General features: G+C 46.6%; 1 protein-coding gene across 14 annotated transcripts in view; it reads left to right on the plus strand.

Annotated features, from left to right (window-relative positions):
* Positions 1-14,135, plus strand: part of Tln2 (talin 2) — a 404,430-nt gene extending 390,295 nt beyond the window's left edge. For 13 of the 14 annotated variants that reach the window (XM_013076183.3, XM_021237120.2, XM_087199034.1 and 10 more), the window contains 5 exons: positions 6,035-6,160; positions 8,182-8,244; positions 8,336-8,563; positions 11,133-11,258; positions 13,252-14,135. In XM_013076183.3, the coding sequence (XP_012931637.2) occupies positions 6,035-6,160; positions 8,182-8,244; positions 8,336-8,563; positions 11,133-11,258; positions 13,252-13,380 (672 nt within the window). In that variant the 3' untranslated portion in view covers positions 13,381-14,135. The remainder of the gene's footprint in view (positions 1-6,034; positions 6,161-8,181; positions 8,245-8,335; positions 8,564-11,132; positions 11,259-13,251) is intronic. The other variant, XM_004855705.4, reaches the window with a different exon arrangement.
* Positions 14,136-14,793: the final 658 nt, after the last annotated feature.

Here is a 14,793-nt window from a genome sequence, read left to right on the forward strand (position 1 = left end):
TCTAGGCCGCCAAGCCTTGGATCTTCCAAAAGAGAAGCTGGTCTAGCGCTCGTGCAATTTGATCGAGGCTCCCCAAGGCGCCACTCAGTTCAAAACCAGAAGCAAGCTGCCAGTGGCCAAACTTGCTGCAAAGAGTAGCCGGGAGTTCTAAGTGTTAACTCCCTTTTCCCCTCAAGGACATTTCTACTTTTACAAGATAAATGATATCCAATGCATTATATTTTGTTTCTGATGCAGCCAGTACACCTTGTTTTTAATAGCCAGCATTCTGGAAGACTTTCAGTAACAGGGAGAAGCACAAAACCTAACGAACGGAAAGGTGATACCATGACACCTGCTTTTTGGTCTATGCAGAAGGCTATGAGAAGAGCAGTGCTTGACTTTCTTGCTGTCAGTAAGTCAGTCCCTCAATGCAGGCTTCCAAGGAGGGAGGCAGAAGTCCGGGCTGTGACTTTTGGGCCGTCTCCTACTGGTATCTTTGGCTCCTTCACCTGCAAGTTCATGGGGGTGGAGGGAGGCAGGGTTGCGGGAACAGAGAGGCACCATAGAAGGAAATGCTCTCCCTGTGCCCAGCATTTGCCCAGGAGGCCATGAGGGAGGAGGGTGGATGGACGGGGGCTGTCAGCAAAGACACTGCAGGAGGACAGTGGGAGAGAAAACAGTTCCCGCTTATTTTAGTCAGTACCTTCCAAAACCTGTAATCTGCAACTGTGACTTGTCTCAGCTGAAGTAGGAGAGTCCAGTTGTTCCTCACATGACAAACAGAAAGCTGAGAGACTGGTACCTGGAGGAGGGCAATGCAGATCCAGAAGCCACATGTGCGACAGAGCGAGGTGGGGACCAATGCCCAAGTTGTCTGTCAAGCACCTGGTCATACGCTCAGGGAAATGCGAGAAACCGCTCCTGTCTGTCCTATATGCTCTTTGGCACTTCTTGTATCTCTGATTTGTGTTTTTATTTGTAATTAAGTTGTAAGCAGAAGTGGCAGGCAGAACCTCCATTAGAACCAAGAATGCAGGGCTGGGAATGTAGCTTAGTGGCAGAGTGCTTGCCTTGAACTATGAATATCACACAGGGTTGAGACAGATAAAACCAGCTAGCTTAGCCCATAGTCCAAAAAGCAATTTTGAAAACCACAAAAGAAATGTAGTAGAAATAATAATGAAATTAATTTCTAATCATCTTAAGTATCTAATGTGAGTCAGTCATGCTTTAAATATACAAATCATTTTCTTCTAACAACCATGTCATGTGGGTAGGAGGGAATGAAGAAGAATGAGTCACTGCAAAGAGTATGCTCTCAGAGTCCCTGAAAGGCCAAAACCAAATTAAATAAGAGGAAAAGCCTCCCTCTACCCCCTCCTGACTGCTTTCCCCCCTCTGACTCCAGCGGGACCTCTAGCTCCTGAAACTTGAGAAAGGGGAGAAATGGGGCCCTCAAATACTCTCCCGAGCCTGGGAAGCAGGCTGGAAGGGATCCAACCCAAAATGTAGCCTTTCCCAAGAGGAACTTTTTTAAAAAAGTTCTGCCCTGCAGATCAGCAAGCAGGAAAGCTATCCACAGAAGGAGCAAGCAGACCTTTCTGGTAGATGTACAAAAGCCCAAGCAAGGAGAAACCCACCCCAAGCTAAGAAAGACAATGGCTAAGATCTCGTGGTGACCTGGCCAGTAGGCTTTTGAGTGGAGGGACCTGGGGAAAGGGACATTGTACCAGAGGATGAGAGAGAGATGCAGCTGTGGCTGATGCTTTCATTAGGCAAGAGTAGATGCTTCCTATACCTGTTAACCCTTTTCCTCGTGCCGTTTTGTTACAGAACACTTCTTGGTAAAATGCTATATGTCTACATTTGTGTGTCCCTGACGAAATGTCACAATCCATGAATTGCAAGTTATGCTAGCAACGTGTACAGTTAATAGCCCATGCCCTTAAACAGGGCGGGAGCCTGCTGGTACCTGTGTGTGCACCAGACCCCAACATCCGGGAATGGACAGTGAACAATACAAGCGCTTACTCCTCTTACCATGTACCCTGTCCCTAGTCCCATGTGGAAGTTGGAAGACTCCTCCTGAATGGATATATTTATTCAGCAAACATTTAACATATGGGTTCCTCTGCCTGATTTTGTGCTGGAGAAACATCGGTGTGCCCTCGAGCAGATGAAGTTAACTGGTTTTTATTTTGCATCATCTAAGGCAGCATTTCTCACAAAGTAGTCCACAATTACCTCTCTCAGAAACAGACTCCTGGGCCTCACCCAAACCCAGTGAAGCAGAATCTGCATCTTCAACTAGGCGCCTAGTTATTCTTCACGAAGAGCTATATTCAGCCTGCATTTCCTTAAGTTCATCGCCTTCACTTGATGCCAATAATTATAAAGATATATAAATGCCCTCCTACATAGGATTAGGCATAGTCTTTAAAAGATTACTGTAACAATAGAAATGATTTTACATGATCCCATTGTCGGGAGCAAATACTCAGGAGTGGAGATTTCACTGTCTTCAGCCTCCCGTAAGCCAGAGAGGCAGATCTGACTGCCCTGGGCCAGGTCAGTGAAATACCTCAACAATAAAGGAGAGGGACAAGTCAGCCTCTCTTGAGAGGAGACAGAACGAGAGCTCAGAGATGGAGCCCAGAGCTTGTGGCACCCAGGTCATGGCACCTGATCTGCAGGTTCCCTACTGAGGTCCCTTTTAGCACCCAGCTCCACATTGCTGCTTTTATCCCCCACCGCCCAGGTCCAGTGGGAATTGTTCTGTTAACACCTCCTTCATTTCATGTATGACACTTTCATGTAGGAAAAGCCCTTCGAAAACCAAGCCTCTTCCCTTTTTGCAATGCGATGAAGCATATGTCCTCCTTGCCATCCTGCGGTTTTCCTCCTCCCAGATTCATTTCTCAGGCTGGTGGGAGTTGGAGGTCATAGGACACTGGCAGTGTGCTTGGGCCTTTCACCAACTCTGCTGGGCTTCAAGAGATCCTGTTTTCTCTTAGGCTGGAAGATGCCTGGGATGAGGAAACACTGACTGCTGCTGTTTGGGGCAGAAGCAGACATGGTGGGCATTTCATCCTAATGGTGACCGTGTGTGGAGAAAGATAGGACCCAGCAGATAGGCAGTAGGGCTCATTGTAGGACTCTGCCCAAGCTGCAGCGTATAAACATCCAACCTCTGAGCCTGCGGCCACCACAGTCAACTTTATGAAGCCTTTCTTAGGACACTCTAGATCTTTCTCATCAGAGCAAATGTCTCCTGGAGGAAAAATTTTATGCTCTGTCTGCTTAAGTGAGAATCCAGCAAAGAACACCACAACAGTTGTCAATGCCAGAAAAGTCTGTGGGTGTCAAAAATATTTCCAAATTGAGTATCTATTTTAAACATGTGTTTAAAAAAAAAAAATCTCCAGGGCAGCGGAAGACGTGGGAGAAGCCCTTCAAATCACTTGTGATGAGATAATTGTCTCAGATCTATCCATGCTAAGCCTTGGCATTTCATTTTAAGGCAATTTCATTTTTGTGAACCTTGGAATTCGGGAAACTGGAAATCTGATGACAGGACGCTTGGTGTTATAAAGTGGATTCAGGCTCGGAGCCCAAACTGCAGCTGAGGCCTCCTGAGACTTGAGAAGCGATCATGGAGGTGCTCCCTTTGCACTCAGCAATTCCGTGGTATCCCAACTGACTTAATCTGTTGTATGCTTGACTTCCTTTTGCAGAATAAGTTTCTTCAAAAGCTCTTAATTGCAGGGTGATTAAATATATACACATATACACACTGTTGATCAAACTACATGGTAAATATTTAATGTTTTTGATTTGTTACAGTAAAAGACACAATGCCATGAATCCCCTTGAAAGTACCCCCCTCGCTTCAAGTACATTTACCCCATCATTCTTGCCACTTCCTGAAGCAGTTGCAGAAGTCTTCTTTCTTGTCTTTATGAGGTGTGATCAAAAATAACAATGAAAGCTGCTGCCGCGTGCCATCCAACAGAAAGGCAGCTCCTAAAAACATTATGCTGCATCAGCATCCACCTTGTTCACTGGATCTGGCACCCTGTGACTCCTGGCTCTTCCCCAAAGTCAAAATGACCATAAAAGGTAAACCTTTTGACTCAATTCAGGACATCAAGGCAACCACAACAGCACAACTAAAGACACTCACGAAAGAGGACTTCCAGAGCTGCTTCAGAAAGTGGTAAGAATGATAGGATAATTGTATTCAAAGCAAGGAGGAGGATTTTGAGGAGTATGATGGCTATGTGACTTGAACTGTAATCCTTTTAAATTTTTAACATTCATCATAGTTTTCAGACTTTGAATACATATATCAGAATAATTATATATATGAGCATAATATAATGGAGAATCCTGTGCAGAAGAGCCCCTTTTATGACAGTGTTTTATAATGAGTCATTTTTGTATTTCAGCAAACAAATTCTATGCACCATGAACCCAACATGAATCCAGTAGAGATGAATGCGCTTCTACTCTTGAATATGCTTTGAGCAAGACTGTGTCAGAAATAAGAAAAATCTGTACAGATTCTGTCTCAGAACTTACAAAATGCTGCTGTCACTTTTCACAACCACATTGTACATTGACATTTTATTGTAACATTTTAAAAATGAGATCGGCACCTCACGTGGTTTACGATATGGCCCTTGAGAATCGGAGTCTGGAAAAGAATTGCGTCCCTCCTGTCTGATATTTCAGTATGGACCACTAGCAAGCTGGCTTTGAACCCCTGGCACTGTCATTTTTCACTGATGTCCTCCAAGTGGCTCATGCTAGTAAAAGCACCTCATTTTAAAATCAGACCTTTATTTAGTTTCTAGCGTATATTTTTCACACTGCCACATGACCTTGGGCCCAGAATTTAATTCCCAGAACCTGAGTTTTCTCACTATAAAAATAAGGTTCAATGTAGTTTTCTTTCTTTTTTGGTGAGAACTGTGTAAGTCACTGTTGACAGAAGTGCCTAGTGAAATGCTTGGCTCTTACAAAGTTCATTGCTATTATACAGCATTGTGAATACACTTCAGTCCACTGACTCGTATTCTTAAAACCAGTTAAAAGGATAAACTTTATGCTGTGTAAATATTACTGCACAGACACAAATATTGCTATACCTCATCATTTTCTCTGAATGCCTAAAAGGTACCAGCTACATCTTCACCATTCTGTGAGCCGAGACCAGCCTAATCAAAATGACTTAGCGTTGTAGAATGGGAACTTTGGAAGTCATGTAGTCTGACCCCTCCACCTTGGGAAGCTCCTACCCACCCTGCCTGGGAACATGGTCTTTACCCTTGCTCCCCTTCCCCAAAGCCACTTCCCAATTTCCTGGGTTGTCTCAGCGACAGGGGACATGCTGGTGGTGAGCTTAGACCAGATGGCTAGTGGCCTGACAACAGGCACACTGTGGTGTCCAGTGTTCTTCCCAAGGGGGAGCCCTGCCTCGGGTGTCCAAAGACTGGACAGCTCCCTCTTAATGTCATGCTACCTTGATTGTTTACCGCTGAGCTCTCTGTGGTTGATAGATAACACTCTGTGTGCTCAGCCACAGAAGTCCAAACACTATTTTATTTCTGGTTTTGCCCAAGAAAAATGAGACTTCTCAGAACTAATAACCGTCTTTCCTTTTCTCAACTCTTTTTTTTTAAGCTCTGGCACAGTATGCACCACTCAATACTTTTTAAATTTTGATAATCAAGTATTCTGATGCTGCTGGAACCATGTAAACATATCTTATTTGTGGTGAGCTTAGATCTCCTTAAAAAAGATTCTGGCCTAGAAAAAAAATTGGTCTTTAATATTGGCACTGCTAATGGCTTTTACTTTCTAGAGTGGGTGGAAGAGAGGCAGCAGATGGGAGGCATCCCTAGTTAGGCCTTTCCACTTGGTAGTGCGGTTTCCCAACAAAAACCAGTAGGCAGAGGAAGAGCCAGGTGATCAAGCAGTAAGTAGTTTTGGCAGGAAGAGGCCTTTGTGGATACGAATTGCGCATGACATGCTTTTCTTTTGATTATAGCAAGCAGATGAGACCCTGGATTTTGAAGAACAGATCTTGGAAGCTGCTAAGTCCATTGCTGCTGCCACAAGTGCCCTGGTTAAATCTGCCTCAGCAGCCCAGAGGGAGCTGGTGGCCCAAGGAAAGGTGAGTACACCTGGCTGGGTGAGGGGTGGAGCACTCCATAGAGAGAGCCACCCAGGGAAAGAGGAAAAAGACTGGCCTGTCCAAGGACATGCGTGCTAGGCTTCCCTCCCTGAATTGCCAGTCTTGGCCCCAACCACAGAAATCCGTTTGCTTACTCAACCAACTAAATAAAACATTTGGCTTCTGGGCCTTTCATCTGCTTCTTGTTAAGAAATGCACCCTGTTCCAGACAGGGATCAGGGCCTGAACAAGACACTTTTATTCCCTCTGTACATTAGGCAGTTTAAAGATGTAAGTTGACACAGTTTCCTGGTGAACAACCCAATAAGCACCAGAGTCAGGGGTCTTGTAACACCACTCTCCAGCTCCAGTGTCCCCATTGGGTCGAGCTGAATACTGTCCAGCTTTACAGTTCACACTTTCCTGAGCCTGTTGGTCAGAAGGCCGGTGTAAGTTTAAATGTGAGATTGCTTCAGTCTACTTCATCTCCTTTTACCCATCCTGTCTGCATTAGCATAAAAGCATAGTTGTTTTTAATGGTTCAGAAGATTAATGGTACATTGGAGTAATTCTGGATGTGGAAGTATTCCAATTTATAATATGCCATGTGTCCTGTTACTCTCGTCCATTGTGGGGCCATGCTATCCAAACTGTGTCTATGTGCTTCTCACATATAGAGGCATTGGAGGAACCTGTCAGGTTGTGGGTCTGGGAAATTTGGTCACTGTCAATCACTCATATTTGATCTTGAAAGGCCTTTGTTGTCGGTGTACAGAAAGACGGATTCAGACAAGAAGTTACACCAGACTACAGACTGTACGTCTTCCTCCAGAAAGTTTCTTGTGGACTTAGCCACACCTTAGTCCAGTGCACATACTTTGACTCTTCTTCCTTAACCATTGTGTGGCATCTTACCCAGTATGGTCATATATTTCTCTCTCCACCTGGCATGCACACCTGTCTCTCTCCGTTTCTCCATTAACCGCTGTAGATCAACAGGGTCCGGATCTTGTCATGCATATTTTTCAAGTTGTTGACTGGTCATTGTATAAAGACCACAAATGATTCACTGAACAGAACACCCTGCCTAAAAAATCAGCTCACTTCAACATTAAGTAAAGGTTGACTATGTGCTAGACGCGTTGCTAGGTACCAAAAATCTGCTGGTAGATGAATATGGCAGATTTCCTGTCCTCCAAGGAACCCAAGTCTTCAAGCTTTTAAAAAGTTGGTGAAGGAGCTTCAGCTGATCTTAGGTGAACTATAGGATTATATGCTAGACCTTGGGGTTCTACCTGACATCCGGCAAGGACCTACAATTACCGACAGATCCTCAATTTTATTTTCCAATTGAGATTCTCTTCTCCTACCTAGCAGATGCCTCCCACGAGCAGAAAGGCATTTCCTCCCATAGCTACAGCCTCTAGACCTACAGAGAAAATCTCACTTGTTGCCATGATTTCTAAGTAGAAACAGAGATTCTTCCTACTTTTGGTCTCTTTCCTCTCTACCCACCCCAACGAAATAATCTCTATTTCTGTAAGACGAGGGTCTGTATCCAGTTGTACAGAGGGAAATGCACTCCCTCCTTTAAAATATCTGCCAGAAATTCACAGCACAACTTTTAGGGTCAGTTATCCAGAGAGATTTATGCTTTCCTTCAAGCCTTGAAAGAGTTAGACTTGTAGGCTCCTCTGTTTAAAATGGGGAAAGGTGAAGAGAGGGAGGCAGCATGTGAACACAGCCCCAGAGCACCCTTCCTGAGCTGTTTCCCAGAAGCGCGTTGCCTGCCCACAACCTGGGGCCACTCCAGGCATCCCTTTTGCTTCTCTGAGGCGTGCGATACATGGCACTGTGGCCAGGGTCCCAAGAGAGGAAGGGATGCCCCAGTCTCAGGCCAGTGCCATTGAGAGATCACAAGGAGGCTGCTGCATGTTTGGTGCCAAGCTCGGGAGAGTGTGCGGGTCTGAGGCCACCCTGGCCTGCCGGCATTCACTGTGGTTTTCTGCCCCACTAACCAGGTAGGCTCCATCCCTGCCAACGCTGCAGACGACGGACAGTGGTCACAGGGGCTGATTTCTGCCGTGAGTCACCTTCTCCTTCCTCCCCATTTGCTTTGTGGATTCCCTGAGGGCGGTTGGGGCCGTGGGTCACCTCTCTGTTGACTGTCCTCAGGCCCGGATGGTGGCGGCTGCAACCAGCAGTCTCTGTGAGGCTGCCAATGCCTCTGTCCAGGGCCATGCCAGCGAGGAGAAGCTCATCTCATCCGCCAAGCAGGTCGCCGCTTCCACGGCTCAGCTGCTTGTGGCCTGCAAGGTGAAAGCCGACCAGGACTCAGAGGCCATGAGGCGGCTACAGGTAATGGTCACTGATGCTGGTGGGAAAATACTCCTGTTGGAGCGGGTAAGTGTCGCCAAAGGCGACGGCCTCACTTCCTTGGCATGACCCACCCAGGCTTCCATCAGCCAGCTCTGTCCACCATTCAGCATCATCCTCAGCCTTTCGCCTCATGCATCTCGCATCTGCTGCCCACCAGACTCACCTCTCAACCTGTCCTTGGGGCCGAGACTCACCCAGAGTGGCGTGGCCTCCCCACAAGCCCACCCTGGCCAGCTCCTGCTCTTCTGTGGGATTCGTCTCAGAGTCACCTCTTGTAGGACATGCTTCCTGACTCCTGGGGCCTGGTCCCTCAGTCCCTTCCCTGTCCTGCCAGAGCCCCTAACCTGACCACTCTGAGTTCCCGGCCAGCACCACCACTGTTTATCTTATGTCTGTCTGTGACAAGGCTGTGGGCTTCTCACATCTGCGGCTTGGCGTCTGTCCCACCTGACGTGGCGCCTAGGGCAGAGGAGGCTGTCGCTCAGTGTGGCCCCAGCAGAAAGTGAAAGCGAAGAGCAGGTTGTAACCCATCCCTAAGGTTGCCCAGAGCCCAGAGAGCATGTTTATGAACTTGACAATCAGTGCTTACATTTTTCTGATTGCTTTAGTTATACAAATACTTTGGGCATAATGAAGGAAATGTTTGAGTGCCAAAAGTCACACAGCCCCACATCTTCACGCATCCAGTGTTTCATTGTTCTCTGCTCCTGTTATTATCTATCTATAAGATATTGTTGTCTGCTCGTAATCATAGCAGATACATCCAGCTTTCTTTTCACTTAATGTGTTATCATACACATTTTTTTTTCCTTAAAGACAAGGCTCTATTCTTTGTGAGTCTCGTTTTTAATGATTGCATGGTGTTACATCAGCTGATTATGCCAGAATCTCCCTGTGCTTCAAGCATTTTGTTTGTTTCCAATTTTCTGGAATTGTGTTACTGTAAGTGTTATAATGTGGATCATTTGTATTACTAAAAATACATGTTTATGTAGGCCAGTGATAGTGAACCTTCAGAGCTTTCAGTGATAACAGCCAGCCCCTCTGAGGCACTCATGCCATAGGTTCACCACCACTGATATAGGTCAGGAATAAAATCATAAAGGGCAGAAATGTTTAAGCAATTGTACCAGAACTCTGACTTTATTTTGAAAGTCCCAACGTGCATTTCTGGAATCTAGCCCCATTAAGTCTCTGTGACCTACCTCTTTACCTTCATTTGACCCCTAGGATAAATCTAGGGTGAAATCGAGGAGCTACTTGTTTGTAAATAGATGATTCCTGAGTTTGGAACACACATTTAAGGAAAAGAGCCTCAGTTAAAAGACCTAGGATCAAGGCCTCCTCTGTCATGTAGTAGGTGCATGATCTTAAATCACCCAGAACTTTGGAAACAGCAAACAACTCCTTGGCAGAGTGGAGTAGAGGTCTCCATGTGGACTTTTCTGATGGTCAGACAGGCTCATAGACACAAAAGTGGTTTGGGGAGGTGCTAATAGTTCACACAGTTGTAACCCAGCGCCATGCTTGTGACCATGATTATTCATTAACTGAACATGCAGGGTCATGACTAAGTCTCCAGAGTTCTCCAGAGCTAGACAGACCTTGCGTCAGGTCTTAGCTATATAACTTAGGAGCCACAGATCTTAGTCAAGTTTCTTAACCTCAGTCCCTACATCAGAAAAGTGGGTTCATGATTTCTGACCGCATAGAGCCACTTGGAGAATCAGCACATGATAATTCTTTGTCGTATATTATTGACTTGCCTCTCCCTTTTTGTGTGAGCTGTTGTAGTCCTTGTTGGCCACTTTAAATCACCAAACAAATGGGCCAGTTAACTTTGAGAAGAACTCCTTAAATTTTTTCCTGGTTAACCCTTAAGCACGAACGCTTGATTCTGAGGGTGGCCGGCTGGCCAAGGAATAGAGCACATTAAGGAAGGTTTGACCACCATTAGGAGAAAATTCCAAACCTTAGCTGGAAGAGGATGGGTTCCCAGGGCCATTCTGGGTTTGGGCACCCTTGCTGTGTGCATTGAGAGCCCTTCATTGAGACACCTCCAGTGATTGCTAATTCTGGGCAACCATTGCACCAAGTGCTGGGGCACAATGATTCAAATCACTGTCCCTGTCCCCAAGCCATCACTGTCTAGGAGAGAGACAGGCAACCCAAGTGTGGTAAGGGCTGCAGAGAAGCCAGCACCAAGCACTCAGGAGCACTGAAGGGGAGAGTGTGGGCAGGCCCAAGGCAGACAGGAAGAAGGGATGTCTGAGTCAAGTCCTAAAATATGTGCTGGATTTGGAGTAAGAGGTTCTAGGCCATGGAGGCAGCTCCTGAGCACACTTCTGTTAACACACCACATTGCTGCAGTCTTTGTTACATGTTCCCCTGGGGAACAAACTGTGGTTAGGCTGGTGCCAATGTTGCTAGAATAGATGGATGGACAGACCGAGACTAAATGGCTAGAGAATGTCTGTGTTACAATTGGATAATAAATTACCTCATGGTCTCATAAACTGTGTCTTCGTGTCTGTTCTTGCCAGACCTAAATGCTGTTTCTAATGATATAATGTATGTCTTATCCCCTCTCCAGGCAGCAGGAAATGCTGTGAAAAGAGCCTCAGACAATCTTGTTCGTGCAGCCCAGAAGGCAGCATTTGGCAAAACTGATGATGATGATGTCGTGGTGAAAACAAAGTTTGTGGGGGGCATTGCTCAGGTTAGTGATGAAATCCAGAATTGGGTATACTCCCAGGATGAGTGTTGTATTATAATAGGCACAGAAAACATCAATGATTTAAACAAGATGGAAGTTCACTTCTCCCTCAGGTAACTGTCCAGGTGTAAGGAATATGGGAAGGATGTGATAGTTTCTTCATATCAGAGACTCAGACTCCATGTGCCTTATTACTCCATGATTTGAGATATTTCCTTTGGCCACTTGGTCCAAGGTGGCTTAATTACCACCTTAGTTTTCCACCTAGCAGGAAGAGGGGAAGGGAGGGGGCATGACCCTGAAGTTGTGTACATCACTTCCTCTTCAGTCCTATTGGCCAACACTTAGTCACATGGATAACCTAGGTGCAAAGGAGGCTGGGAAATGTAATGTTCTTTTCTGAGTAGCCATAGGCCACTAGAAATTAGGGTTTCTATTATAGGAAAAGAGAGGAACAGAAATTGTAGGACAGAAGTGTTAATATGTATTTAAATAAAATTATGTATTTGGAGCTGCTGCCCACTCCATTCACTTGGCCCCAACCAACAGAATGAAGGCTGTCTCCCAGGACTTTTATAAGAATACATAAGACTGGCTTGTGGTCTCATGCATGGAAGGGAGGCAGAAACTCCAGGAAACTAGTCTCACAGTTGTTGATGTATGATAATGTAGATTCATTATATGAGGCTGTTTCTCTCATACACACCAGGAACCCTGAAGTTCCTCTTTCCCCCTGCTTTAATTTCTTTCCAAGCTACTCCCTGTGTTTGCCTGTGTCCTGGATGCATTGTTTCCAGAATGTTGGGGGAAGGTGGGGATGTTTTCCCAGTATCAGGATTGAACCCAGGGCCTGGCATTTGCCAAACAAATGGTCTACCACTGAGCTGCATCCCCACCCCTAGAGTGTTTCTCAATGTGTTTATTCCATTACAAGTTCCTCCAAAGAAGGGTCTCAGATCACATAAATCTGGAAAATGCTTCTGTCAGTGTGCCCACCTGGTCACAGTACTCACTCGCCTTCTGAAACTGTGAAAAGGCCCACAGGAAGGGAACTTACTTGGTTTTCTTCAACGCAAACTTACCCTTTTCACACAGGGATACTGTAGCTAGTATCCCTCAGATCACAGATTAGAAGCATGGAATATAGTCTTCCCTCTGAATCTGTACATGGGCTCCATGCTCCTGGATCCAGCCAAGCATGGATTGAAAAACTGTACCTACATTGAACACGTACAGACCTTTTTCTTGTTATTATTCCCTAAATAATCTAGTATAACCACTATGTACATACCATTTACGTTGTATTCAGCATTATAAGTAGTCTAGAGGTGATTTAGAGATACAGGAGGATATGCATAGGTCATATGCAAATACTGTGCCTTTTTTACATGCTAGCCAAGTGCTGTACCGCTGAGCTATGTCACCAGCCCCCCTGTGGCATTTTATATTTTATATAAAGGACTTGAGCACCCTCGGATTTGGGAATCCTTGAGAGGAAGTGTCCTGGAACCAGTCACCCTATACCGAGGGCTAACCAGATACGACAGTCGTCTAGGGGTTGAGGGCAACAGCATCAGCTTCCAGCACACCTGAGTCAGGCAGGGCCTCCTTCCCTTAGCTGAGTGACTGTGAAGTGTGCCCCACCACCACCGCCGCACGCTGCCTCTCAGCGTTGAGTTCCTTCCTGGGAAATAGGACTCCAGTAGGGTGTGCTTCACACATAGTCAGGCAGATGATGGGCAGTCTATGGGCAGCACTCACACTGGACCCTGATGGCCAGGAGGGATACAGTAGCTGGCCGCCATTAAACCAGGGCCAGAAGCCAGCTTGTTTTCTTGAGACAGCTGCATCATTAGTCTCAAAACCCAACCCTGGCAAAGCCTGGTCTCTTAGGCTGAGAACTCTGTCCCTGGTGAGCTGCTCTGATTCAGGATTCAGAGGATCGGATGATATCTTGGAATACGTTAGGTCATCCAGATTGCTCCTTTCCTTCTAGATCATCGCTGCCCAGGAGGAAATGCTAAAGAAAGAGCGAGAACTGGAAGAAGCGAGGAAAAAGCTAGCCCAGATCCGCCAGCAGCAGTACAAATTCCTGCCCACGGAGCTGCGGGAGGATGAGGGCTAAGGCCAGGCTGGGATGGCAGGCCACAGGAGACGGCCCTGCTGGGACTGGACAGTGTTCTGGAGAGCTGGGCACTTCCTGCGAGCTGCCTGCTCCCCCTGGGGCCGCCCCGAGCCCTGAGCCTCATTCGCACTCCTCTGTCTTTTCGGCTCCGGCTGCATGATCGTGATGTCACACAGTACAGTGTCCCGCCCACGGCTCCTCTGCCGCCTCCCCATGCCTCGCTGTATCTCAGGAGAGAGGGGCGCACTTCTCATGGACTGTTACCAAAAGAGACAAGTCAGTATTACGTCATTCTCAGAGTCTCATGCTTCTGTTGGTCCTTCTGTAGCCCTCCTCCAGGCCGTCTTTGTGAAATCGTGCTACGGAAAAAAAAGAAAAAGGCTCGGGGGAAATCATTGATGTCATAGATACTCATAGATGTTCTTCTCCCCCTCAAGAGAAGACAGAAGTTGGAGTTGGACACGATTAATAAAACCCAGAAACGTGAAGCCAGGTGGACGCTGGGAGGTGACTCAGGTCCCCCCATGTGTCTGCAGCACTGGCCTCCCTGTGGGGTGAAGAATCCCTGCTCCTGTTTGCACGCTTTCTTGCCTCAGTGTGTAAGCTCCTTGTACAATCTAGACCCATCTTGTATTCTGTGGCCCAGACTGTCACATGTTTTGGGTTTTTTTCCCCCCATAATCCAAAGGGCAGAGTTGTGGGAGGCCACCTGGCTGTGGTGGGCAGGGGCTGGAATAAAACACGTGGGCTCCTTACTCTGCAGAGGCTGTTTCAGTTCGTACAGATTGCTGCGCACAGACTCCCATCCCCGTGTCCCTGTCAGCAGTCAGTGGGGCTTCGGCTGGAAAAGGCCACTTCACCTCACAGGCCCACATTGGGTTCTCTGCTCCTGGGCGGGTCAGAACTCGGGATGGGAAGGTGTCTGTGGGTCAGGATGGGTCAGCTGTCCTCCGTTCCAGGGAGACACTTTTTCTGTATGGTAATATTCCTAAGATCCAGGCGCATCCTGAAATCAGTGTGAACCTTTGATCAGATCGTTGTTTATTACCACACAAGTGAAGACATAAGGTGTTTTCAGCGTCCCTCGTCTGGATACCAGACTTCCAGAATTGCTTTTCTTTTTTTTCCCTTCTCTTTCCTTTTCAGAGACCTCTCTTGGGAGGGGCATTTTATCTTGAATTTACCTTTAATCTGAGCCTCTCCCCAAGACAATGCATGGGGGCTGAATGGCTCATTGGAAAGAGCCTAGTGCCAGTGTCTTTGAAGGACTTTGGGGTAGGAGGACAGGAGTTAATGGAGGCACATGCTTTTCAAGACAGGTGACTACTGAAGGCAGGCATCCTCTGCCTCTCTGTTGGGGTGTGGCACCAAGACAGATTGGTATGAGTTTTAAAATTCCACCTGGGGCAAAAA

Source organism: Heterocephalus glaber, unplaced genomic scaffold (genome assembly GCF_053883595.1).
Source record: "Heterocephalus glaber isolate CG9 unplaced genomic scaffold, H.glaber_assembly_v1.0 deba00001689, whole genome shotgun sequence".
NCBI lineage: Eukaryota > Metazoa > Chordata > Mammalia > Rodentia > Bathyergidae > Heterocephalus > Heterocephalus glaber.